Source organism: Scophthalmus maximus, chromosome 10, assembly GCF_022379125.1.
Source record: "Scophthalmus maximus strain ysfricsl-2021 chromosome 10, ASM2237912v1, whole genome shotgun sequence".
In the NCBI taxonomy this organism is placed as follows: domain Eukaryota; kingdom Metazoa; phylum Chordata; class Actinopteri; order Pleuronectiformes; family Scophthalmidae; genus Scophthalmus; species Scophthalmus maximus.
In genome coordinates, this window is record NC_061524.1 from 9935523 (window position 1) to 9962112 (window position 26590).

The window sequence follows — 26590 nt, forward strand, 5'->3', positions numbered from 1 at the left end:
AGATGGGCGGACACTACGTACGTAGAAAGAGTACTTTAGATGGGAGGACACTACGTACGTAAAAATAGTACTTTAGATGGGCGGACACTACGTACGTAGAAAGAGTACTTTAGATGGGAGGACACTACGTACGTAAAAATAGTACTTTAGATGGGCGGACACTACGTACGTAGCTATGGGAAGTAAAGTCACAGGGTCCATGGATGTGTTGCGGGAAGATTTTATGAATTGATAATAGATTTTTTTTTTGACAAAATAAGAATATTTTTCTCTAAAAACAATCTTTACTCAAAGTCCACTTTCTAACACATCATGCACATGCAGCCCAGCAATTCCATTTACTGATGAAGACCTAGAGATAAGCCCCTGAAAAGGGGAACATTTTGCCCTTTTGTTAAGGTTATTTTGTCAAACCACTTTTCAAGAATTAATTTTCACACTAACTTCTATATTTATTTATTCATTTATTTCAGTTTTTAAATGTAACTGCATTTAGGACAAATAATGTTCAAATGTTCATTTATTTTTGCTCAAACAGGGTTTGTAGGAAACTTGCCATTCGATTGTGTGGTCCCCTGAAGTCCATGGTTTGAAATGTCCCCTGGAATATATCATCTCATCCTTTTGTAATCTGACACTTAGGCACATGAGTGGCATGCGCATGCCAAGAGAGGCCTGTGAAACATTCATGAGCAGGAAGGTTAGGAGCACGGAGCACACTGAGCTGCCGTAGCAGGTGCCAGCAGAGCTATGGGGACTGTTGAGGAAACTTTGAAGTGTCCCGTCTGCCAGGATTTCTTCACAGATCCAGTGACACTCCAGTGTGGAGATGACTTCTGTCTCACCTGCATCCAGGCTGTCTGGGAAACAGATGGGCTAAATGAAGGCCCCACCTTCTGTCCAGAGTGTCAGATATTCCTCCCTTCTGACCTGACGCTGGAGATAAACAGCAGTCTTCAAACCAAAGTGAAGGACTTTACCACTAACAGGCTGTCGACAGCACCGCTACAGGCAACAAGTCCAAGCAGGGAACCTAAGTCACCTTCTACTATCCACTGTGACCACTGCATAGAGACGCCATCCGTGGCCGTGAGCACCTGTCTGACCTGTGACGCCTCACTGTGCCAGGCTCACACCCTGCTGCACAAGCAGAGGTCTGTTCTCAGGGAGCACACGGTTGTGGAGGTTACGGGAGATCCTCTGTCTCTGAAGTGCAGGGAGCACCGTGATGAGCTCAAGCTCTTCTGCATGGAGGAGAGGGTCCCTGTGTGCTGTTTGTGTGTCCTGGTTGGCGTGCACAAGAACCACAAGGCGTCTCAACTCCATGAAGCCTGTGCACACTTCAAGGTGAATATGAGAATTGTTTTGTCATTGACTTGCGTGCTTCATTTTCTGGTTAATGACATGGTAATTGTTTGATTTCCTCGTCAGGGTATTCATTTTCCATAGGCCTGTTATATTTCTTATATGTCTTTAGGGCATGTTAGAGACCACAATGAATCAACTGCTGAAGAGGAGAAGTGAAGCAGAACTTGCAATCAAGGACGTAGAGTCGCTGTACACACAAACGGTGGTAAGATCAATATGAGATCTATTTGTATCTGTGTTTTTATTCATTGGTTTCCCTCTTGAATTTATTTTCCTATTAAAATGTAAATTTTTATTTCTTAGAAGTCTGCTGCCGATTTCAGAGAGAGAATCTCAGACAAGTACAACAGGATTCGTGTCGTGCTGGATGGTGATGAACGTCTAATGATGCAGATTATACATGCAGAGGAGACACACATGACAGAGTGGCTAGACGCCCAGAGGGGCATCTTGGAGGCCCAGATGAAAGAGATAGATAGTCTCCGCGCCTCCAGCAAATTGCTCCTCCACGACACAAATGATCTGCGATTCCTGCAGGTAGCTACCTATGTGATGACAGTGTGTTACTGTGACAGCATGAAAGGGTTGTATCAATTCAGCAAAATTGTTTTCTTGGATTGCAATACTTACAATTGTACATTATTGTTTATATTCAACAGCAAATCACAGCACAGAATCTTTGGTCAGTATCTCGTTCCTCTTTTCTTTTTTCTTTTTTTCAACCTTATTGGCTTCTTTTACTATGATTTGTGCCTGTTAATGGTTTTCGTTTTTTATCATAGTGACCCGTTGGATTTAGTACCTATCCAGATGGTAGACAGAGATCTGTGTGACCCAGAGAAACTGAGAACAGTAGAGAAGCTGGTGGATGACCTTTCTGTGGCTCTGTCCCAACACTTTCCACGAATGTGGTCATGTTAGTAAGGAATCAAATGGTCTCCAATCTAGAGTAAACAGCCACTATCTCTTTAGTTGTGTGCTGAATGTTGAATGTTTTTATTTGCAGATCTAAGTTCTCCTGCTCTGGACTCCAAGACAGCCCACCCCAAACTGGAAATAGCCCCGGACGGAAAGCAAGTGCACTGGAGAAGACTGCCTGCACTTGAGGCTCTGAGCCTTCAACCATATGACTCCCAGTACAGTGTCCTGGCTCAGGAGAGTTTCGCTTCTGGCCAGCACTACTGGGAGATCATTGTCCAGGAGAAACCGTACTGGCTGATAGGTGTGACTACTGGGCCAGTTAAAAAAGATGGACCAAGTCAGAGTTCCTCCAGCCTGCGTGTCAACAACACATCCTGGTGCATCTACCATGAAGATGGGCAGTACCTAGTGTTACATGATACCCTAGAGAAGCAACTGGCAGTGCGGAAGAGAGTCAGAAAGCTGGGCATACTGACCAATTTCCAGAAGGGGGAGCTGTCATTCTACGATGCTGATGCAATGACGCTGCTTCACACTTTCTGTGTGCAGTGCACAGAGCCACTATACCCCATGTTAAATCCATGCATTGACGTGAATGGACTGAACAGACAGCCTCTTACATTGTTTCGGATTGAGGACCCCTGGGAGTGGCATGTAAACACTGATGGATATAAAGAGTGAACTTGGGGGTCAATCATAAACTCTGTCTTGTCACTAAAATTATTTTTTACATTCTGTAAAATATGTATTCCTGTACATATTAAGGTGTTAAGTAGGATAATTATAGTTTAGGGAAACCTTTTTTTTTTATTTAGTCTTGTCTTTAGTCATGTAGTCATTCCTATATTACCTTTCCAGTGTCTGCAGTTGTCCTCTCAAAGTAAATATTTAATCAAGTGATATCGGGTGCATAGTCAAGCAGCACTTTTCTGTGCTAAAGTCTAGCAACTCGTTCAGCAGCTTAGCAGCTCTCATGCTTGACCGCATGTACTTCAGGAAGTAAATGACCCGTGTGTAAACTCCTGGCTTTTTCTTTGTATAATAGGACCCTCAGTTACTAGACCATGAAGGGCATGCGTTCATTCATTCTCACATGTCAGTGGCCCAACAGAGCTGCTGCCTCATAGCAAAAAAAATATACATGGGGGCCAAATAACACTGTTCACACAATATCCATTCTCTTTGGTTTATTTTGCGGCTGAACCTTGCATGAAATAATCAGCTTTAAAAACAGTGGTGAGGTAAATAAGAAACTTGTTGAATTTGGAGTAGAAACCGCAAGCATTCACTTACTCAAAGACAAATCCATAAAAAGTAGGATGCCACAGGCAGCTTATATTTGTGTAAATAAAATGTACATTTCATGGCCATCTGTGGTTTTTAAGATGTTTTTTACATTCAAGCACTGTGACTCTTGTCTTGATCAGGGGTGTAACTACGAGTTCTGCCACCCATGGGCCCGGTGAAGACATGAAGTGAAGACGCGAAGGCGCAGAACAGAATAAAGAGACACTCATGGCCGAAGTAACGAACAAGCGGTAGCATTTTTCACCATTTTGTGAAAGTCATGTCACTGCTTAAGAACACTGATGCATTTGTCTCTGTTTCTAGAAGGAATGGTGAACTGAGACACCTGATTAATGTGAATCTGATGGACCACCTGATTACCACAATGGGCTCACAGGAGTCACATTTCAAATCGATTGTGTGTTTTTCCTTCTGACTAATATAAAAGAAAGTTTCAAAAGAAAAATAAAGGAAATATGAAAATTAGATGACCAGTAGATTTCAGATTTAGCTTGTGTCCATATGTAATAGATAAAAACCTGTTAAACTGAAATGACAATGCTTAGTCAATGACTACATTTTTGTAAGTATGAAGGAGCCTTAAAAGCAGAATAGCAGATTTATCTGCACAAAATTCAAAAGTTCCATTATTAACCAGGGCCTTTGCTACACTGTTTTGGATGTTGCCGATGGAAATGTTGCTTGAGTCTTTGATTTGATCCAGTCCAAGAAGTGAGTGACCCGAGTGTAGACCCCAGGCTTGTTCTTCCTCCCACATTGGTCTCCCCAACTCACCAGGCCATAAATAACACTGGCATTGTTCGGCTTACAAGTTAGTGGTCCTCCAGAGTCACCCTGAAACAAGAGGAAACAGCTGACCAGATAGGACATGTACTACTGCACATGGCTGTCAGAACATATATAACATGCAAAAGTTACTCACCTATTGTGAATGAAAGTGTGCACTTAACTAGCCAGTTTCATCTACTAACCTGGCAGGAATCCACCCCTCCCATTAGGTGGCCAGCACAGAACATGGTATTATCTAGGATTCTGCCATAAATCTTGCGTTCAGAGCATTTGTGCTGGTTGATCAGCAATACATTGGCCTCGAGCAGGCGGTTGGAACCATATTTAGCTGCAGACACATGAGAAATAACCAATATAATAATAAATGCATCAAGAGGCAGTGGTCACCTGCAAATAAAAATCCAAGGTTTAAAAGGTTCTTAAGAAAAAGTGCCTCTAAAAGAAACCAGTCATCAGAAGTCTTTTATTATGCGTTTGAATATGCTTACAGTTCTCAGTGGCACCCCATCCAGAAATGGTGCACTCCATCCCATCAGGCAATTGGGCATCGGGCAGACAGGCTGTCTTTACAAACTGGGTCTCTTCGGCACAAACTCCATCAGTACCATTCAGCCTCAGCAAGGCTTTGGAGAAGCAGTGCAGATAAAAGTAACAACAAAACCACAGTAGTCAATTTTTTGTACTTTTACAATCTCACTACTTGGATTGTTTACTTCATGGACTACCAATACAGTAGTTTTCATCAAACATATCATTACACATGACACTATTGTTGATTCTTTCAGTGCCTACTTTATATTATATAAGAGAAAAATGGATCACCTATGTCACTGTATACAGCTGTAGGAGTCTCCGTGTAGTTCTCATGTACAATAGCCTCTTCAACTCGTAGGGTTTGCTCTGTGTATTCTGTCATATCCAATGACAGACCTCCCATTACCACCTGCATGTCCTTATTTTGTTCTCTGCTCAAAAACAAACAACATACAATTCAATAAAGACTATGTCAGACTACTATAGAACCCTTTTTTTTTCTTTTCTTTTCTTTATCAGATTTGTTGTCATTATGATTGTGCTTACATGCAGTGTCCGGCTGTCAATACCCAGCAGCTGGCAATGAGAACTCCTCCACAGATGTGTCTGAATTGCTGGTTGGTGTTCTTTGGTCTAACTAGCAAAGACACCTGCCAGGGCAGGGCCCCAGGAGGGACCTTCAGACCCCCAAAAATTCGAGTAAGGGGCTTTTTTGGCTGAGGCTGTCCGCAGGTAGAGAATTGTTCTGGTGGGACAGTAGAGCCGGGGATGGTAGGACCATCAGTGGGTACAGGGGAAGGTTGAGGAGCCTGGCTGGGTTTTTCAGTTGTTGGGGCTATAGTAATCACTGGGAGTTGGGTAGATGTTGGTTTTTCAGTTGTTGGGGGTTTAGTAGTCATTGGGAGTTGGGTAGTTGTTGGCTTGATGTCTGCTGTAGGTTCAGGTTTTGTGGGTTGTGGCTTTGCAGTAGTGGGATCAGGGACTGGGGGGATAATTTCAGTTGGCGACACATCTGAAAACACATACAGAAGAAGATAACACAACTGTTTTTGTCATAATAAAAAAGCAATCTGAAGCTTTAAAGCTGACCTGTTGGTGTAGAACACTCCCTCACATCACAATAGTCCCACAGTAACCTGCGGCCTCTTCTGAAGAAACACCAGGGCATCGCATCGCCATCTGGGTTTCTGTTTCATAGAAAATGAGTGAGTGAACATCCCCTTGTAGCAGTTGTCTGCAGTTTGAATACACTTATCTATTTTCTCCTGACCTGCAGAAGTTGTGAGGGCCAAGTCCATCGTTGTCCTCAAATGAGGTGAAGGGATTAGTTCCACTGTCCAGGATGAAGTGTGAGTTCCAGTACAGGCATTCGTCCTCATCATCGGTCTCACTCACATTGCCACGATATGACTCTCCATCATCCACATAGCAGTCATCTGGGCCTATGATATGTACCACACTCATCAGCATTTGGGTTGTAATGATGCTTAAACTGAAAAAAGTAAAACAATAATGTAGGGCGTAGCATTTACCAACATGGCAGAAACGTCCTCTGTACCCTGAAGGGCAGGCGCAGTCAAAGTCATTGCCATTGATGATGCATTCTCCACCATTTTTACATGGATTAGGCTCACAAAATTCATCTTTGGAGAAAAACAGTACACAGTGTGAGCTTGCTTCCAGGGACTATGGGAAATAGTGTAAAAGAGGTATCCTGTCTAGTATTGATGAAGAACTACTCCTTACAACTTCTGCAGTTTGGTGGCTGGAAGGGCTCCTTGCACTTGCACTCATAAAATGGATGATTTGAAGTCAGCACACATTCACCACGCCCGCATAAACCTTTCCGACAAATTCTTTTAGCTGAAACGATAACATGATGAACAGAAATGTTGTAGTATTGATTCAGTGTTGCTCATTTTATATTGTGCGTATATGACAAGTCTGCAGCCCAACATTTAATTATATTTTTTTCAAACCTTTTTGGCATCTCCTTCCTTTGAAAGGTTTGGGACAGTCACATTTGAATTTTGTCTTGCCTTTTTCCTCACACACTCCATTGTGTAAGCAAGGGTTTGGGTTGCATAGGCCTGAGAAATGAGAAAGATCAAGGAAGGAACAAACTTGTAACAAGAGCTTTACAAAGCAATGTAGCCTGCACATTCAACATTACACAGATCTGTATTTGAATTTTATGTAAGGAATATGGCCTAAATCCCTTTCCCTCATTCCTGCTGTGCTCTGTTCAATTGTGTGGTCTTTGTTTCTGTCTGTCTGTCACATGGCTGGGAGTGGCTTCCGGATTCTTGTTCTCCTGCCAAATTCGCCTGCACACTGGAGCCATATCACCTGATAAACTCCTAAAAACTGATGCAGTTTAAAAGAACCTGTTCATCCAAAAGACCAGATCACTAAGAACTCACAGTAGTGTGAGGGTTTCGGCCAAATTCCTAGGCTTTTGTACATTGAAGCTCCGTTACCTTGCCTGCTCTGCCTCATTACACGTCCAAATCTGTTAGTCAGACTCTTTTTGACTTCTGCCTGCTCCACAACCTGCCATTTCTGTAAAATAAGACTGGTTGGAAATTCTCACCTGCTTTCAATTAATATGGTGACTGTTAAAATCTTTAAAACTTCATCGTCTCTGACATCATGTTCTGCATATGGAGTCCAGCCATTCCACTTGGACAGAATACCTGAGAGTTAATTCTATTACCTTCTGGCTCTTGAAGTTCAGAAAGCCAGTCTTCATCATCATCATCATCATCGTCATCACCATTGCTGTAAGCTCTCTCTACGATCTCAAAGAAGGAGTCTAGAACAATATTTTTTTTTCCATTAGGGTACAAAGCATTGTTGTCTTCCCCTCTCTCCTTGCACATATATTAGGTACTGTTGACAGATATTCACTGCTGTTTACAGCGAAGCATTGTGAAAACAATGAGAAACACTAAATGTCAAATAGATACATAAATGTACTACATATAATGAATTATGAATTGAAAAGAAGCACTTACCTTTAATTATGTCCCCAAATGATGGTCTCTTTTTGTTATGTTTTCCCCTCCTACCATGGCCAGATACCCCATGCTCATGATCATGATCATGATGCCGATGATGTTTTTTGTCCTTTTTCTGTTTCAGCTGAATAAAAAAAAGAAAAATTCCAATAACAGCACCACACATGAATCAAGATAATAAGAAAAATGATGTGCAGTTGCTTTGTAAAATCTGAATGAATTCAGATTTTGAATTGATCTTTTGAAACAGAAACATGGACAGAAAGCTCTGCTGCAGTTTTATGAGCAGATACATCCATAATCAAACATGGCCTCATTGTAATTGTGAGCCAATACATTTGCTTATTGACAGACAATTGCTGTATAATACAGTACATACAGTAAATACATACTTCAGCAGGAATTAGCAGCACCGCTAAGAAGAGGCAAAAGAAGAGGAGCTTCAGGTTCATGATGGCAGAGGATCAGAGGACATCCAGAAGGGTAGAATGAGAGTGCACTGCCTGGCAGATCATTCACACTTTTCCAGACATTTGTGTAAGTACATGACCTTTGATTCAGTGGGGGCTGTCTGGCATCAATCCTGGTTGCTGAGTCAGTTTTATTGATTTTAGCTACGCTCTTTGAAAATAATTTTTTGTAATAGTAACAGGACGAACACTATTCATAACCACGTTTAATGAACAAACAAATTGTTCAAAATCAAAATGACACTCACTGCCGCCTTTGAAATATTATATTAATATTTATTCAAATGATTTGAACATTCAACACAAAAGCTCAGAGAGCATATTTGCCAAGAGCCTATTGTTTGTTTGAATGTAGACTTTGGATCCACCCACGTACATTAGGTGCATCTCAGGAAAACATTTAGCTATAACAGCTAAATGTTTTCCTGAGATGCACCTAATGTTCATACAATATATGTGCATATATATGTGCATATATGTTAATGTATATCTGGAAGTTAAATAAACATACTGTATTGAATGTGTAGTAATTTAACTCGATTATAAGGAATCATAATCCTAGCCGCTAATCAGAGATCACTGGTAGGAGATGGAGCATTACAGATTACGATAGGATTTGCATTGGTGCCGTTGTGGTCATGACCAGGGCACAGGGCCAGGTGGAGGCAGTCTGAGAAGGTTCCTGCGCAGAACGAGAACAGCGGCGCCATTTTGTCTGCCTCAAGAAATGTCACTAGTCCTGCAGGGAAGTTGCACATCACACCAATCCGACAGAAGCGTTTTGTGAAAGGCAGCTGATGGGGAACCCCTCCATGCCAGGCTGTATACTCGCCATCAAAGAACTCAACGCACCTAGACTCGTCTGAACTTACATATTAATTTTGTGTAATCAAAGGGCAAACAGCCATGACTATATTATACAGCCCACATACCATATTCTTACTGTGTTATGGTTTTTCTCCTCATATGACTTTATTAAACTTCCATAAGAAATGATTAGATAAGATTTACCTTTATTTGTCCCAAAATGGGGAAATTTGGTCGTTACAGCAGCACCATAGCTCTACATTTGAGAAGGAACCTTTGTTTTCTACTTCACGGCGGCAGTTATGAAGGTACAATGGAGTGTGATTTATTTCTCCTCTCTTCTAAAGTTCCCAGTTGTTATCCCTCTTCTGCCCCTGAGTTGTGTTTCCTTCCACTGTGCCTACATTTAAGTACCAGTAAGAACCAGTCAGTATTTAATTGTTGCCTGATACATGCCAAAAAATTACACACAAAATCTCTGTACTCTCTGTGATCACCATCTATCTTAACACTGCTTCCATGGATTTACAAACATTTTATTGGAAATGCAAAACAAAGGGATAAACAAGAGGAAATCATGGATTTAAAAAGCAGGGTAAAACTAATTAGGTAGTTTCTTGCATTAGAAAGAAACAAATGCAAGTCTTGGACATGTGAGCAAAGTTTTCGCCTTTATTCCCCATTTGCACTTGAATCCATCAAACAATCATTGCTTGCAACTGTGTTAACACAAAAAGATAACTGGGAGAACAGAGAGCTATTTAATGTTCACAGACAGTGATGCTTTATCCAGTTAAACTGAAGTGACAATGCTTAGTCAATGACTACATTTTTGTAAGTATCAAATAGCCTTGAAAGCAGGATAGCAGTTTTATCTGCACAAAATTCAAAAGCTCCCTTATTAACCATGGCATGTTGCTGATGGAAATGTTGCTTGAGTCTTTGATTTGATCCAGTCCAGGAAGTGAGTGACCCGAGTGTAGACCCCAGGCTTGTTCTTCTTCCCACATTGGTCTCCCCAACTCACCAGGCCATAAATAACACTGGTATTGTTCAGTTTACAAGTAAGTGGTCCTCCAGAGTCACCCTGAAACAAGAGGAAACAGCTGACCAGATAGAACATGTACTACTGCACATGGCTGTCAGAACATATATAACATGCTCAGAAAAGTTGCTCACATATTGGGAATTAACTAGCCAGATTCTTCCACTAACCTGGCAGGAATCCACCCCTCCCCGCAGGTGGCCAGCACAGAACATGGTATCATCCAGGGCGCTGCCATAAATATCGCGTTCAGAGCATTTGTCCTGGTTGATCAGCAAAACATTGGCCTCCAGCAGGTGGTGGGAACCATACGCAGCTGCAGACACATGAGAAATAGCCAAATATAACAATAAATGCATCCAGTTTTTTATTAGTCACCTGAAAATAAAAATCCAAGCTTTAAAGTGTTCTTTAATAAATAAAAAAAGAAACCAGAAATCATGAAATCAAAAGTCTTTTATTTTGCGGCTGGATATGCTTACCCTTATCAGTGGCACCCCATCCAGAAATGGTGCACTCTGTCCCATCAGGCAGTTGGGCATCGGGCAGACAGGCTGTCTTTACAAACTGGGTCTCGTTGGCACAAACTCCATCAGTACCCTTCAGCCTCAGCAAGGCTTTGGAGAAGCAGTGCAGATAAAAGTAACAACAAAATCACACATCCAATGATTAAGTACTTACTTTCTTGTACTTTTTACTTCATGGACTACAAATACAGTATCATCAATCATTTCATTACACATTAGACTATTTGACACTCGCCCAGGTGATTCTCTCACATCCCATTCTTATTTAACTAAACAAGGATCAAGATGCTCTCAGCATGCTCTTTTTAAATTTTGATATTGTTGATACTGTCAGTGCATACTTCATATTATATAAGAGAGATATGGATCACCATTGTCACTGTATACAGCTGTAGGAGTCTCCGTGTAGTTCTCATGTACAATAGCCTCTTCAACTCGTAGGGTTTGCTCTGTGTATTCTGGCATATCCAGTGACAGACCTCCAATTACCACCTGCATGTCCTTATTTTGTTCTCTGTTCAAACACAAACGTACAATTCGATAAAGACTGTGTCCATATGGATAAACTATTCCAGACTACTATAGAAACCTTTTTTTTCTTTTCTTTTCTTTATCAGATTTGTAGTCATTATGATTGTGCTTACATGCAGTGTCCGGCTGTCAATACCCAGCAGCTGGCAATGAGAACTCCTCCACAGATGTGTCTGAAGTCCCGGTCAGTGTCCTTTGGTCTCACTTGCAAAGACACCTGCCAGGGCAGGGCCCCAGGAGAGACCTTCAGACCCCCAAAAATTCGAGTAAGGGGCTTTTCAGGCTGAGGCTGTCCACAGGTAGAGAATTGTTCTGGTGGGACAGTAGAGCCGGGGATGGTAGGACCATCAGTGGGTACAGGGGAAGGTTGAGGAGCCTGGCTGGGTTTTTCAGTTGTTGGGGGTTTAGTAGTCATTGGGAGTTGGGTAGTTGTTGGCTTGATGTCTGCTGTGGGTTCAGGTTTTGTGGGTTGTGGCTTTGCAGTAGTGGGATCAGGGACTGGGGGGATAATTTCAGTTGGCGACACATCTGAAAACACATACAGAAGAAGATAACACAACTGTTTTTTGTCATAATAAAAAAGCGATCTGAAGTTTTAAAGCTGACCTGTTGGTGTAGAACACTCCCTCACATCACAATAGTCCCACAGTAAACTGCGGCCTCTTCTGAAGAAACACCAGGGCGTCGCATCGCCATCTGGGTTTCTGTGTCATAGAAAATGAGTGAGTGAACATCTCCTTGTAGCTGTTGTCTGCAGTTTGAATACACTTATCTATTTTCTCCTGACCTGCAGAAGTTGTGAGGGCCAAGTCCATCGTTGTCCTCAAATGAGGTGAAGGGATTAGTTCCACTGTCCAGGATGAAGTGTGAGTTCCAGTACAGGCATTCGTCCCCAGGTTCAGCCTCACTTACATTGCCACGATACGACTCTCCATCATCCACATAGCAGTCATCTGGGCCTATGATATGTAACACACTCATCAGCATTTGGGTTGTAATTATGCTTAATATCTTACACTGAAAAAATAATGTAGGACGTAGCATTTACCAACTTCGCATACATTTCCTTTGTACCCTGAAGGGCAGAGGCAATGAAAGTCCATACCAACGAGGAAGCATCGTCCACCATTTTTACATGGATTAGGGTCACAATATTCATCTTTGGAGAAAAACAGTACACAGTGTGAGCTTGCTTCCAGGGACTATGGGAATTAGTGTAAAAGAGGTATCCTGTCTAGTATTGATGAAGAACTACTCCTTACAACTTCTGCAGTCTGGTGGCTGGAAGGGCTCCTTGCACTTGCACTCATAAAATGGATGATTTGAAGTCAGCACACATTCACCACGCCCGCATAAACCTTTCCGACAATTGTTTTTAGCTGAAACGATACAAGATGAAGAGAATTGTTGTAGTATTGATTCAGTGTTGCTCATTTTATATTGTGCAGAAATGACAAGTCTGCAGCCCAACATTAAATTATAATTTTTTTCCAAACCTGTTTGGCATCTCATTCCTTTGAAAGGTTTGGGACAGTCACATTTGAATTTTGTCTTGTCTTTTTGCTCACACACTCCATTGTGTAAGCAAGGGTTTGGGTTGCATAGGCCTGAGAAATGAGAAAGTTCAAGGAAGAAACAAACTTTACACAAGAGCTTTACAAAGCAATGTAGCCTGCACATTCAACATTACGCAGATCTGTATTAGTATTTTGTGTTAGGAATATGGCCTGAATCTTGTTCTCCTGCCAAATTCGCCTGCACGCTGGAGCGATTTCGCCAGATAAACTCCTAAAAACTGATACAGTTTAAAAGAACCTGTTCATCCAAAAGACCAGATCATTATAAACACACAGTCGTGGAACAGCTTCACAACATTTCGTGAAAACCTAAACTTAAGTCGGTCAGAATACCTGAGAGATAACTTTCTTACCTTCTGGCTTCTGAAGTTTATAAAGCCAGTCTTCATCATCATCATCATCACCATCACCATCACCATTACCATCACCATCGCTAGCAGCTCCGTCATCGATCGAAAAGTAGGAGTCTGAAACAATATTTTTTTTTCATTAGGTATAAAGCATTGCTATCTACCCCTCTCTCCTTGCACATATATTAGGTTTAGTTGACCGATATTCACTGCTGTTTACAGTGAAGCATTGTGAAGTCAAAAAGAAACACTGAATGTCAAATGCATACTGTATGTATGTATTTTATATTTAGCTTTTCTCTAAATAAAAAATACTACTTATATTGAATTATAAATTGAAGAGAAGCACTTACCTTTAATTATGTCCTTGAACATTGGTCTCTTTTTCTGAAGTCTATCATTCCAAATTAGCAAAGTTCCCTCATCATAATGCCGACGAGGATGTTTTTTGTCCTTTTTATCTTTCAGCTAAATTTAAAAAAGCACCACACAAACAGCACCACACATGAATCATGATGATAAGAAAAATGATGTGCAATTGCTTTGTAAAATCTGAATGAATTAATCATCTTTTGAAACAAAAACATGGACAGCAAGCTCTGCTGTCGGTTTATTAGCAGCGAAATCCATAATTAAACATTGCAACAATGTAAATGTGAGCCAATACATTTGCTTATTGATGCACAATTGCTGTATAATACATTACATACAGTAAATACATACATCAGCAGGTATGAACAGCACCGCTAAGAAGAGGCAAAAGAAGAAGAGCTTCAGGTTCATGATGCCAGAGGATCAGAGGACATCCAGAAGAGCAGAATGATCAATCTCTTCCAAACATTTATATTAGCACACTAACCTTTGATTCAGTGGGGGCTGTCTGGCATCCATCCTGGTTGCTGAGTCAGTCTTAATGATTTTTGCTGTGCTCTTGAATATTTTATAATAGGAACAGGACGAACACTCTTCATAACCACGTTTAATGAACAAACAAATTGTGCAAAATCAAAATCACTTACTTCCCCCTTTGAAATACTATATTAATATTCATTCAAATGATTTTTGATCAAAGGCTAAGCATGCACTCACATTCAACACAAAAGCTCAGAGGGCACATTTGCAAAGAGCCCATTGTTTGATTGAATATAGACTTTGGATCCACCTACGTACATTGGGTGCATCTCAGGAAAACATTTAGCTATTTATATATACATACATATATATATATATATATATATATGTATATATATATATATATATATAAAAATAACATACTTATAATAGTTAGTCTAAATAAATAGGTAAGTAAACTAAGTTTGGAAATTGTGCATTTAATCAGATGGGATATTTATTCCCCAAGCACATAAAAAAAACCCACGTCTATTCGCCTGTATAACTCTTCTTATCGTGGGTGACCCATTAGCTAAATGTTTTCCTGAGATGGACCTAATGTACATACTATATATGTGCATATGTATATGTGCATATGTCTTCATGTTTATCTGAAAGTTAAATAAACATACTGTATTGAATGTGTAGTAATTTAACTTGATTATAAGGAATCATAATCCTAGCCGCTAATCAGAGATCACTGGTAGGAGATGGAGCATTACAGATTACGATAGGATTTGCATTGGTGCCGTTGTGGTCATGACCAGGGCACAGGGCCAGGTGGAGGCAGTCTGAGAAGGTTCCTGCGCAGAACGAGAACAGCGGCGCCATTTTGTCTGCCTCAAGAAATGTCACTAGTCCTGCAGGGAAGCTGCAGATCACACCAATCCGACAGAAGCGTTTTGTGAAAGGCAGCTGATGGGGAACCCCTCCATGCCAGGCTGTATACTCGCCATCAAAGAACTCAACGCACCAAGACTCGTCCCCCCGGCCCAGCCAGCAGTCCTCAGTGGTGCCCTTGCGAGAAATGGTGGGGTAGGTGACACCCAGCTCCCAGTAGGTTTTCCCAGTCACATCAATCTCCCAGTAATGGCGTCCAAAGCTGAAACTTTGCAAGCTGATGACATTGAGGGTGGTGTCAAAGCGTCCAGGCTGGTCCTCAAGTTGCTGCCACGTGTTTGTGTAGGTTGCGCGGTCCCCTTGGTGGGAGATGATCAGCTTTGGATGGGCCGTCTCTGCATCGAGACACACCTCAGTGGAATCTGGAGACACATGTTTCACATTTTTATATAGAAAAGGCAACATGCTAAGGATGTCCAATAAGTTCTGTATAAATTTCATGTGAACTGACAACTCTTGACGAGTTTCTGGATTATAGGTGTCTGTGAGCAGAATAGCAGAAGCATCTTGTTGGTGAGGCTGAGTATCTGTTCAGCTTTAGCCTCGTCCAGGCTCACACTGCTTGGGTCCGTCCTGCTCAGCAGATCCATCACTCTGGAGGAGGCAGACCATATGGAGAAAGATCAACTTTTGCTCCACTGTTCCAAATTAAAGCTTTTTAAAAGAAATAAGTTATGATTTGAGTCCTTACCTGTCCACTGTCTCTGTGTCTTGCTGCTCAGGGTATGAAAAGAAAGACTGTGGAAAAGCAGAAAAATCAATATCACACAACACTTAGTTCACAAATGAGAATGTAAATCCTATTTGATCCACTGGATTTTGCAGCAGTCAGTTTTAAACACCATTGTATCGGTCTGGTCTAGTGTCACAGTGAGCCTGGCCAGGTCCTGCTCTATCTCCTGGATAAGAGAACAGTTCCTCTCCATCAGACCATCCAGAGCAGAGACTGCAGCCCGTTCCTCCATCTCCAGGTGGGACAGGGTCATCCTCAGGTCCTCATCCAGGACGGCTTGGATCTCCTGATATTTCCTGATGATGCTGTCCCTTATCACAGAGGACTTTTTCTGAGTCAGGCATAAGCATTTATGATTTTATTATACTGCCTGATCATAGGTGGAATTATAGTGTCAGTGTTTTTGTTGCAGGATAACTTATTTACAAAGATGATTTCTTAACAAAGACAAAAAGATTTTATGTTGTGGCAAAATTTCAACACTGGCTAGTCTGAACTTACACTGATTTCTGATTGCCGTGCTGCTAGTTTCTTCAGTCTGTGTTTCACTGCTTCTCTTTGCCTCTTTAGACACTCCTGATGCTTTTCTAATGTCTCCTGTAGAAAGGGTTGCACACACATTCAGCAAAACTCTGTTTAACACCAGTGAGGTTAGAACCTTTTTTGGGGGTGAGGTGCAGCTGCAGAAGCAGTTTATTATGGGATCGACTGACTGTCTTCAGTCTCTTATTGACTTTTCTTGTAAGAGCGCTGCAGGCTTTTACTCAATCAAGCTGAAAACCATCCCATCACAGTGTAGTGTGTCTGTGTTTGTTGAACTGCCTCCCACAGAGGGAAAATTAGATAAACAGCCCATGATTTACAGTGTAATTTGTGTCTTTATACAATTAAGTTGCTTAAAGATACTACTAGCAAGATCATGGGGAGCAGGGCGGTAATAACTTGGTAGAAAGGACAAATAAATTATAAATATTAAGTACAGCCCTGGCAAAACTGAATTTTGGCCAAAGAAATTGGTGCTACCAAACTGTTTATTGTGTTATGAAAAACTAAAGAGGAGAACAGTCAGTACTTAATATTACAGCCTGCATAACGTATTCATTTTGTGTGATTAAAGGGCAAACAGCCACGACTATATTATACAGCCCAGATTCCATATTCTTACTGTGTAATTGAAAGAATCAGGAAAATAATCACTTAGTTACTCATTTTAGATTCAAGATTAATCGTGTTTGATCCACCTACAGTAAATATATATGATATAGTATTACATTACTTGGTTCTAGTTGTTCTCCTCATATGACATTATTCAAATTCCGTAGCTCTACATTTGAGAAGGAACCTTTGTTTTCTACTTCACGGTGCCGGTTATGAAGGTACAATGGAGTATGATTTATTTCTCCTCTCTTCTAAAGTTCCCAGTTGTTATCCCCTTCCTTTTATTTTTGTATTTCTTGAAGGACCATACTCATATGATTTTCCCTTTATTTGTCAGTAGAAATGGATTCATACTTTACACCACTGTTGACCATTTTCCAAAGCACTCTCTGTCATCACCATCCATCTTAGTTTGACAAGTGCACCGGGTGATCTGGTAACATGACGACTCGCTTTGGAAGTGCCGAGTTACACAAGGTCAGTGTGTTGAAACCTCCAGTGCCAAGCGATTTTAAGTTGAAGTGGGAGATCTATTGCATCTAGTGGTAAACTCCTATATTTGCATATTTATGAGAATAAGGGGTAGGGGCAATTTTAAGAATTCTTTACTGGTTTATTGAATTTGTTTGTGGAAGAAGAGTATTTTTTATAAATTGTCTGGATAAGATCTTTAAATATATTTTCCCTGCTCTTCAGGGAGTCATTACGCAGTTCAGTAAACATGGAAATTAAAATTGGAAAGACTTTAAACATTGTTTATGTAAGTAGACCAAATCTAAACCATCAATGTGACATGAAGTCTATTGTTGCTCAGAGGGAGCTGCACACCATGTCTGATAAATGTCCTCAAACTATCTCACCTTTTTAACCAGCGTTGTTTAGGGTTTGAGGATTACAAGTTTGAAAATGAAATAAATAAATAAATAAAACCTCTGAGTGTGTGGCGTTAGAAACAAGTGAGTTATCCAGACCTCTATAGTCCGCTCCTCATCACTGACTGAGGCGGACAACAACTCAAGGTATTAACATTTACCACTTCTAGCATAACACTTGGGAACCTCCAACCAGAAGGTCAACAGTCATATTGCCTCGTTGGTAACGTAGACACCAGATTTAGGCAAAAACTAGGGAGACGTGGAACAAAATAAGACGACCTATGGTCCCCCCCCCCCCCCCCCCCCAAAGTTAACCGTGAGCCTGACTTGTAATGGTGCAATGCTAAATCTCTGGAATAATCAATAAAAAAATAATTTTATTGAGAGTTAGCTGCTTTGTAGCACTGCTTCAATGAATATACAAACATTTTACTGGAAATGCAAACCAAAAGGTTTAAAACAACATAAATGGACATAAAAAGCAGCGGGAAACTAATTAGGTAGCTTCTTGCATTAGATAGAAACAAATGCAAGACTTGGACATGTGAGCAAAGTCTCTCACCTCGCCTCCCCACTTGCACTTGAATGCATCAAATAATCACTGCTTGCAACTGTGTTAACACAAAAAGATAACTGGGAGATCAGAGAATTATTTAATGTTCACAGTGGTGCCTTATTGTTCTATGGCAAGATTGAAATTGCTACATTTGTTTTAAATCCCTGTAGCTTGAATTAAGACTTTTTACAATGTTAGGAGCTGGTCAACTGGCCTGCTTTGGAAAATGGTCAGTTATATTGTATATGCAGCGCATGGTTAGCTGTAAATGGGATATGGTCTTCCGAGGCACAATCTGCGATTAGGTATGTATTTATACTTGCATATGAAAAGTATTCATAAATATAAGTATTTTCACCAGAGTTAAAAACATGTTTCCTCACAGGGACTCCAAATAATCAGTATTTTTGGTATCGAAGGTCAAAAGACTCCACCATCTGATTCGCCCCCGTAAAAGTCAACAAGTCCTCAGACTACCTCTCACCCTGTGTCACATCTCATCACTGAACCAGTGTGTTTATTGGTGACATGCAAAGAAGAAAACAGAGAACAGAAAAGAGGCGGCGGGTACCTTTGGTATAGCCGAGGATCATATGATTTGTGGTGATTTAAAGCTTTATTGGCTTAGATTTCAATACAACAAATGGCAGTGTGGGTTTTCATTTATAAAACAGTACTTTCAAATACAGTTGCTTCTTACATTATGTGTTCTTTTAATTGATGGTTTATATTATGTTGGATATGGCAATAAAATATATTAAGATTTGTACTTCCAATACATGTAAAGGGAACGTGTCTGCCATGTTTATGAGAGCCTGAGAAGAGAGACATTTTCTTTTTGTCAGGGTCAGATGGATATTTGGCATGAACAGTAGCCAGGGGAAGGAGACTGATGATGTGTAGGTGCTTGGATCATTCGTTTCCATGTCGATCTGGAAAAACAGGGTCAGCTGACTGCTTTCCCAGGGTTTGTTTTGTTTTTTATTCCAAGACTCACTGAGCCGATTCTTGCAAACTTTGGACTAAAACTGTTTCAGCCCAAGCAAAGGAAAGCTGACACATGTTCAAGCTACAAGCATGGACATTTTGTAATGGCGCCATGAGGTTCTACTGTACTTACAAAGTTCCACAGGACTCAACAGCAACGAATAGTAAGAATAAACAAGCAAGAAAGAAAGGAGAGCAGTTCCACTCAAAGCAAAGCAAGAAGTAAAACGAGCGCAGTCAAACCAAATAACATGACCCTATTTATCGTTCATTCTCATTCTTTGTCATTTTTGAACATGGAAGAGATTCCCATTCCTTTGCAAGTCTAACTGGACAAATCATTCAGCTCGCAGTCTCAGGAGGCGTCAAAGCAACAAAGAGTCCAGTTTGTGGCTTCCTTAATAATGTCAGGATGAAACAAAATAAAACCAGAGAGAAAACAAAATAAACCAAAACCTACATCTAGATTACAGTTGTTGTGTGCTATCTGGATGAATGTACAGTATATGCATGCCGCTCTGAGTGCTAGAAGAGCTTGGCCTTCTTTTTCATGTCGTTGCGTTTCCACAGGGGAAGCCTGTCAAACTCCTGGATCTCCATTCCAAAGATGTCAAAGAACGTTTCGGGTGCTAAGTGGCGCTAGAATTGAGAACAAAGGTGGAGGAAACAAAGAAGGGGAGGGTGGGAGGGTGAGGGGGGGTATTTGTGGTTAGCACCAAAGCCATAAAAAGGGTCACTGCAAAAATTACAAGAAGCAATGGATACTGCACATTCCTTGCTACAATTGTATTTGTGTAACATGCTATTTACACAAAGTAGAGAAATCCAGTATCAATTGCAGACAGTTGGGTGGAAAACTGATACCTCCAGTCTGGTTCTGTCCACATCCCTGGGCAGTTTAGCTCTCCCTCTACTGGTTATCATGAGCATTTCATAGGGATACACCTTCAGAAGGAGACACTGATCAGTGAACAGGTCAAACCTACGAGCTATAGAGTCAAGCTTAAAAACCTCACTAATCATTTTTATTCAGCCCAACTATAAAATTTGGAGACTCTGACTGAGACAAAGGGAACACTGGGTGGGAGAACAGGTGTGTGACAGGAGGCTGACCGGGAGTGAGAGCTGGGGTTTCTTTTTTTAAACGTTGTTAGAGGAATGCAGGGGTGCTTTGGTGTGCACACTTTTTTTGGGGGTGTCGAAAACGTGCAATAGATTAGGTAAGGGCAAAAACATGAGTTCTGTAAAAGCCTCTATTTTAGATTAATCTAATGCAAACTAAAAAAAGAACCAACATCAGTAATGTCATTTTTCTTCTATATTTCCAAATAACTAATCCCATCTGTACAAGATTTAAATGGCAAATGATACTTTGCATTTTAAGCAGAAATGCTCAATAATAAGCAACTAGAAGTTGTTTGAGTCAACTCATATCCACAAGGTTTTGCGTGTGCACTCCCTTATATACTACGCACAGTATATAGTGATATGAGTTGTTTGGATGACAATCTGGGCATTGGATTCTCCACTGTATGCTGCATACAGTATCCAGCCACTGTAGGTCACAGCTGTGTGCAGATGAGCATGGAGAAGCCAGCATGCTAAGCGCTCAAGTGACTCGGCAGCTCCTGAAGCAGCATGCTTACTCAGGAACCTGGCTAATGTGAGTCTTTAACTTCCAGTTCAAATATTTTTTTCTTAATCTCCTATACCTTCCACCAATGTCCCCACACTTTTTTTTTAATTCTCAACGGTTGACTCTCTAAATAAGCCGCTAAATCGATCTTTATGTACAATGAAAAACGGCACTTTAATAACTGAGCGTCATTTTTATATAAAGAATATTCCATCATGTTTGAGTGTGGATTACAATGTTGTCATCAGTACAAAAAGAAGAAGATACTTGCTTTTGGTTCCAACATATTAGGCATAGATACTCCCCTGTCCATCCTTGCAAGTGCTGCACGGCCATCCTTAATGTGCTAAAGAATAGAACATACACAAATGTAATAGAGTGGAAGGGGGCTGCAGGGTTAATGGCATGGATATGTCCACTAATGACAGTGGGCACAGTTTTCATTGGATGGAGCGAGTAGCTTTGACACTATTCAAATGCTCAATTAGTTTTAAAAATGGGCAGACGTTTACATGTTTTCTGAATGTCTCTGTAGTGTTTGTTTTATTTCTTTCCATATGAATTTAAATGTGACATTAAGCCATAACACTGGTAAACAACACACAGAACAAGAGATGAGGCAATGGTTGTACATTGCATTTAGAGTTCACTGGTTCAGCTACTGGGCAGTGCATGTTTGGGCACTTGAGATTAATCAAACAGTGATGCAAGCACGTGGGCAGTGTGCATTCGACCCATGAGCAAGCAAATAAATTATGCAAGGGGAGGAAGCATGCCATACGAAAAAGCAGATGAGAGACATACCTGAAACTCTGCAGGACAAAATGGGACAGAAAATGAGACTCACAGTTAATGGTTTTGCTGTCGAATTCCCCCTGACAGACTACTATTGACAAAACACTGCTGTCCCTGGCGACACATTGTGTGAACAATTCTGCCAAAGTATTCCAAAATGCATGTCCATTTATGTACATGTAGCAAGCCATTTCTGAGTACTGATGCTGAATAGCCATGTTTTGGTAGGAGCTCTCACCTCTGCCTCCCCCACACATGTCGCCATAGCTGTTGTACTGGGTAAAATCCGTGGACTGGGGCTGCCGGAGCACAGACAACAACACATCACCACTGATATATGGGGCATTTAGTTGCCTGGTTTGGACAAGCATGTTATTTCAGACTTAATTACTGTGTATACAACATAGACAGAATAAGTGTTTCTGGCACTGGTGCCAAGATATACTGTATTTAAGAAGAAATTTCTGTTTATTCTAGTTTTTTAATGGTTGTACGTGTGAGTTAGATAAACAGAAGCAATCATGTTGATAATGAGTAGAGGGTACGAGCGAGGTCTCACCCGATGTAGCCCGTTCCTTCCATAGCCCGGCAGAGAGTTTGTTTTTGTTGGAGAAGTTGGATCTGAAGTTGGTCAATTATATGTGGTTTTAGATCTTGAAATTAAATTGTGCTTCTTAGTTCCGAAAAAAAAAAAAAAAAAAAGATTATTAGCTGATGAAGCTGCTCTGTACCTGCGTCACAGTTGGTCTTGGTGTCGTAGCGCTGAGCGGAGAGGCTACGTCCGTGACGCTCCCTGATCTGTTCTTTTTCCTTCTCCTCCTTCAAAATGAGCTTTCCCAGGCCAGACTGAATCTACACACACACACACGCACACACATGCACGCGCGCACGCGCACACACTCACACACACACACACACACACACACACACACACACACACACACACACACACACACACACACACACACACACACACACACACACACACACACACACACACACACACACACACACGTTAAAATCATTTACAGTTTATATAAGCATCAGTCTATGAAATAAACATTAAGAATACAAAGCATGCATGCCTCTCATCTCAGGCACCTGGTATCTAAATACAGATTACCACTTTACGTGTTAAGGAAACTTTCTGATTAATGTAGAATATACTGCTGCTATAATAACAACATGTGTGTATATACATTGGTCACAATGGCTGTTATTTCGCCGACCTTGCTGAGATGTTCCTCCTGGAGCTGCTTTCTTTTCAAGGCCTCTTCTTCCTCTTCTTCTCTAGATCGTCTCCTCCCTTCTGTGCCTATGGGTGCTGTACAAAAGCCCCAAGAAGTTACAGAACATATACCTATGAAAACACACACATACACACACGCACACGCCTCTCTAGCAGAAACCATGCTTCACCTGTACTTGTTTAATACAGCAAGATGAAATGCTTCATTGACGGATTCAAATTTAGAGAATGACAGGAAGCTTTAGCTGCTTCACAAGACTGTGGAGCACGGAGGCACGCACACAGTAAATGAAATAGGTGGACGATAGAACACAAATGTGAGACAGAGTTGACGAGACAGACAAACAGGGGGACTCTTTGGAATATTTGGCTACACTGACATGAGGGACGTCATGTCAAGATTTTACCGGATGTCAAATACACAGAACGGCACAATGTAAGACAGACAGACAAAAGTCAGTTTGAAGTCAGTCTCAGTTATCTCTGTCCAAGTCATTTGTGGCACTATTGTGTTTAGCTGGCGCACCAAGTGAACCAAAGTGGCAAAACTGATACTACCTCAAGCAGAAAATAATGTGGCTGCAACAGAAACCAAACCAACGCGTCGGCTTTGTGCAAGCAAAACTCAAAGGCAAAGACTGTAACGCCCGAACAACGGCGGGTGCTCTGAAAGAAGCAGGGATGCATTTGAGCTTTTCGGCGCAGCCGGAGCTGAGGACAAGAAGAGTTGGGTAGTGGTAAGTGTCTGTTCTACCGCTTGAAGGCAGCAGTGCAAGCATACCCATCAGGAGCCTACTGTACCTAAGACAGTGAGAGAGTAGGGCCTTCGACCGCCCTCGCTCCGTGAGCTGTCATCCAGAGAGGGAGCATGGGCTGCGGGGAAGGTGGCGGATCTGATGATGTCATCAGCCGACTTGCTTTGACTCGCTATGGCAGCTGTATCTAGGTAGGTAATCATGGGAACTGATCTATCAGTGTGAGGGTCACAGTCTCAACCAACAGTTTAACATCACAGAACCATCCGATCGATTTCGTCGCGGTTCATCTTGGTTATCAAAATAGAAGCCATCTACAACGCAAAACACGTCTTTCCTAACAAGTCACTGAATATTGGATAGAGCCCAAACTCTAATCTTCCCCAAACAAGTGGTTAAAAACTGCCAGCGTGTGGTAGTCCGTGTGGTTTTAAGGACGCTGAACGAGAATGATTTTAAGTGACTTCTTCCAGAGGCAAGATTACACCTGTTCTGAGAAACATCACGTCAGAGTCCAGCCTCCGGGCCTTGCACACAAGGAAACAAATGTTCTCATGCCGTTGGAAACTTTTTTCAGATCCATTTTAAACTGAGACTATGTAACTTCTGAAAAAGAAATGAAATAACACATTCTGACTCTTGCAAATGAAAAGTTTAGTTCAAAAGTGATCGCCGTTCTTACAGTGGCGTGCCTTCAGGACGAGCACGGCACACGGCTCTTGAATAGTTCAGGCTAAAAATTGACTTTGATTAGAATGACACGTGACGTGATATCTCTCCTTACATCTCAGATCAGCCTTCTGTCCCATAAAGGATCTGATATTGTCTGTTTGCATTCATCTTGTAATTAAATACCCGCTTGGCTGCAACAGGGTGTTGGTTTTTTTTCCGGAAGCTAGTTGCAATTGCATCTATTATTTTTTTGTGTTTTGTGGGCATGGATGTGTCCCGCTGACAAATGCTGGGTCTATTCAAACAGAGGGGGGAGTAGCAGGCCCATCGGGCATCATCCTGGGATCTCTTTTGGGTGACAAGAGACATAATGACTGGAGATAGTGTGCTTGTCACACTGCCCTTGACTCAGCTTCCATCGTTTCATTTTGCACGCGTTATAATATGCAAAATGCATGTGGAAATTGTATGACTTTACTACCTTGATGTATCATCTTGTTTACATATCTAAAGTTAACCATGTAACATAATATCCAAGTCTTTACCTTCCTTTCTGCTTTATAGTTATCATACTAATACCTGGTGTAGGGTTCTCTATGCAAGATCTGTAGTAAGTTTGGGACAGGCAGGACAATACAGGATTCTGCGTTGTCCCTTGGTTGTGTCACTGCTTGTTAATGTTAATCATTTTGACGATAGCAATATAAGTTATTTCATGTTACATTTGATATGTATACTTCCAATTCAAAGGAGTAATCCTACTTCTTAAGTCAGGTGGGAGCGCAGAAAGGTAAAGATGTCCAGGCAGAGTGCAGCAAGATGCAGGAGGGAGAAAGACAGGCAGTACACTCTTGGAAAATCAAGTGTCATTATTGTGAAATTCTCAACGCTTTGCAAAAGTTACACAGCCTCATTTTAAGAAAGGCCTCACTCGAACATTATTCCTGTGACTTGTTAAGATGGACAAAGTGCAGTGTAAAACAAGCTCCAGGTCAGACAGAAGAGGAGACAGACTTCAAACAGTGCACATACACTGACATTGGGGGGGTGACTACATGGTTAGATGAATACACAGTTTCAGATGACTGACAAAAACGCTTTCAGGAAAGAGTCCAGCTCAATAACATAAGTGCAAAGTGGTTCCCAACGTGTTTTTGTTCTGAGGTACAGTCCTGTCAGATATCCATCATCCATTCCCACCTTCCACCTTCCAAATGCTCTACAACTGATATGTTTTCACATAACTGACCTGGCATACTTTTAGTCAAATATTTCAACCTGTTATTCATTATATTTAGCTAGTTATATGTACCCTATATCTCCTTTTTGCTAACCATTTTTTCATAACTTTTAGCTCTTTCAACCATGTATCCGTTACTTTTAGCTTCCTTTTAGACTTGTGTGTTCGCATGCTAACTTTGCATGCACTTTTACATACACCTGACTTCATTTGTGGATCATTTTTTGATCAAATCATCATTTCTATTCAAATGACGAAGGGTTTTAAATCTGGAGAAGGAAGCACAGAAGAAAGATATTTTCCCCTTATCCTTTTACAGCATAATACACTATACCAATAAATATAAATTGATAGGAAAGGTACCGTGTTGTTTATAGATGGGTGGTTTTCTGTAGATGTTGCTCCCCTGATCTGAAAACATGAAAATATAGACAGAAAAGACATTTACTAAGTATAGAGAGTATACCTTGATTGTAAAAACAAAAACAAAAAATTGTTGTTAGAATCTCAACACCAAGCCATGTTGCATTGGAATTACATTAACATTGACAACATACATTAAATGGCACCATCTTCCTGTGATTGATCTGTATAGTTTTGAAAGAAGAGGGGAAAAAGCAAAAGCTGATCCCAAATAAAGTATAATGAGATAAATAGATAGATAGATGGATGGATGGACAGATAGATCGCTAGATAGATAGATAGATAGAAAGATAGATACATAGATAGATAGAAGGGAAGAGCAGTGACAGGGTGCGCTCCAGCTCCTACCTGGGAGGTGGAAATGTTTAGGGGTCAGAGAGAGAGGCGGGGTGACCGGCCGGTTGTCGGGCCTGAGCGGAAGTGGAGAGCTCCGGCCACTTGGCGGGTCAGTGCCTCCAGTGAGAACAATCAAG

The 26590-nt window shown here is 41.1% G+C and overlaps 4 protein-coding genes across 16 annotated transcripts in view; 1 reads left to right on the plus strand and 3 right to left on the minus strand.

Moving 5' to 3' along the window:
* The first annotated feature begins 162 nt into the window (after window positions 1-162).
* LOC118284046 (tripartite motif-containing protein 14-like) lies at window positions 163-3355 on the plus strand. Its single transcript, XM_035606635.2, has 6 exons — window positions 163-1347; window positions 1478-1573; window positions 1672-1905; window positions 2028-2050; window positions 2151-2284; window positions 2375-3355. Exons 1-6 carry the CDS (start codon window positions 751-753, stop codon window positions 2968-2970), a joined length of 1680 nt encoding a protein of 559 aa, XP_035462528.1. The 5' UTR covers window positions 163-750; the 3' UTR covers window positions 2971-3355.
* A 106-nt stretch (window positions 3356-3461) lies between these two features.
* Window positions 3462-14125, minus strand: habp2 (hyaluronan binding protein 2). 2 transcript variants are annotated; one of them, XM_047335106.1, is made up of 14 exons: window positions 13971-14125; window positions 13601-13715; window positions 13251-13364; window positions 12817-12927; window positions 12583-12699; window positions 12369-12479; window positions 12108-12279; window positions 11927-12024; window positions 11434-11848; window positions 11161-11303; window positions 10745-10879; window positions 10433-10578; window positions 10147-10304; window positions 3462-4273 (listed from the first exon to the last, which is right to left on the minus strand). In XM_047335106.1, exons 1-14 carry the CDS (start codon window positions 14028-14030, stop codon window positions 4243-4245), a joined length of 1926 nt encoding a protein of 641 aa, XP_047191062.1. In that variant the 5' UTR covers window positions 14031-14125; the 3' UTR covers window positions 3462-4242. The 2 variants fall into 2 exon arrangements, with proteins under 2 accessions (XP_047191062.1, XP_035462525.2); XM_035606632.2 differs by lacking the exons at window positions 10147-10304; window positions 10433-10578; window positions 10745-10879; ... (8 more) ...; window positions 13601-13715; window positions 13971-14125 and adding exons at window positions 4569-4714; window positions 4875-5009; window positions 5209-5351; ... (7 more) ...; window positions 7938-8064; window positions 8333-8486 and having other exon boundaries at window positions 3462-4431.
* A 402-nt stretch (window positions 14126-14527) lies between these two features.
* On the minus strand, window positions 14528-18003 carry LOC118284049 (probable E3 ubiquitin-protein ligase TRIML1). Its single transcript, XM_035606642.2, has 5 exons — window positions 16273-18003; window positions 15881-16102; window positions 15730-15776; window positions 15490-15632; window positions 14528-15400 (listed from the first exon to the last, which is right to left on the minus strand). Exons 1-5 carry the CDS (start codon window positions 16390-16392, stop codon window positions 14829-14831), a joined length of 1104 nt encoding a protein of 367 aa, XP_035462535.1. The 5' UTR covers window positions 16393-18003; the 3' UTR covers window positions 14528-14828.
* A 951-nt stretch (window positions 18004-18954) lies between these two features.
* LOC118284313 (actin-binding LIM protein 1) overlaps window positions 18955-26590 on the minus strand; it is a 37257-nt gene continuing 29621 nt past the window's right edge. For 9 of the 12 annotated variants that reach the window (XM_035607147.2, XM_035607141.2, XM_035607144.2 and 6 more), the window contains 11 exons: window positions 26466-26570; window positions 26058-26105; window positions 23829-23969; window positions 23008-23102; window positions 22510-22630; window positions 22338-22399; window positions 22017-22077; window positions 21788-21795; window positions 21255-21329; window positions 20212-20292; window positions 18955-19986 (listed from right to left, as the gene is read on the minus strand). In XM_035607147.2, the coding sequence (XP_035463040.1) occupies window positions 19873-19986; window positions 20212-20292; window positions 21255-21329; window positions 21788-21795; window positions 22017-22077; window positions 22338-22399; window positions 22510-22630; window positions 23008-23102; window positions 23829-23969; window positions 26058-26105; window positions 26466-26570 (911 nt within the window). In that variant the 3' untranslated portion in view covers window positions 18955-19872. The remainder of the gene's footprint in view (window positions 19987-20211; window positions 20293-21254; window positions 21330-21787; window positions 21796-22016; window positions 22078-22337; window positions 22400-22509; window positions 22631-23007; window positions 23103-23828; window positions 23970-26057; window positions 26106-26465; window positions 26571-26590) is intronic. The other 3 variants (XM_035607153.2, XM_035607154.2, XM_035607149.2) reach the window with 2 other exon arrangements.

Excerpts from the sequence above, each read along its gene's own strand:
- habp2 (XM_035606632.2), bottom strand. The coding sequence starts at position 8,392 with ATGAACCTGAAGCTCCTCTTCTTTTGCCTCTTCTTAGCGGTGCTGCTA. Across the intron at positions 8,065-8,332 it reads TGCTGCTAATTCCTGCTGAA|CTGAAACAGAAAAAGGACAA; the intron begins GTATGTATTTAC and ends TTTTTTATTCAG. Across the intron at positions 6,108-6,190 it reads GGCCCTCACAACTTCTGCAG|AAACCCAGATGGCGATGCGA; the intron begins GTCAGGAGAAAA and ends TCTATGAAACAG.
- LOC118284046 (XM_035606635.2), top strand. The coding sequence starts at position 751 with ATGGGGACTGTTGAGGAAACTTTGAAGTGTCCCGTCTGCCAGGATTTC. Across the intron at positions 2,051-2,150 it reads ATCACAGCACAGAATCTTTG|TGACCCGTTGGATTTAGTAC; the intron begins GTCAGTATCTCG and ends TTTTTATCATAG. Across the intron at positions 2,285-2,374 it reads CTTTCCACGAATGTGGTCAT|ATCTAAGTTCTCCTGCTCTG; the intron begins GTTAGTAAGGAA and ends TTTTATTTGCAG.
- LOC118284049 (XM_035606642.2), bottom strand. The coding sequence starts at position 16,392 with ATGTGTGTGCAACCCTTTCTACAGGAGACATTAGAAAAGCATCAGGAG. Across the intron at positions 16,103-16,272 it reads CACGGCAATCAGAAATCAGT|AAAAAGTCCTCTGTGATAAG; the intron begins GTAAGTTCAGAC and ends TGCCTGACTCAG. Across the intron at positions 15,777-15,880 it reads TAGACCAGACCGATACAATG|TCTTTCTTTTCATACCCTGA; the intron begins GTGTTTAAAACT and ends GCTTTTCCACAG.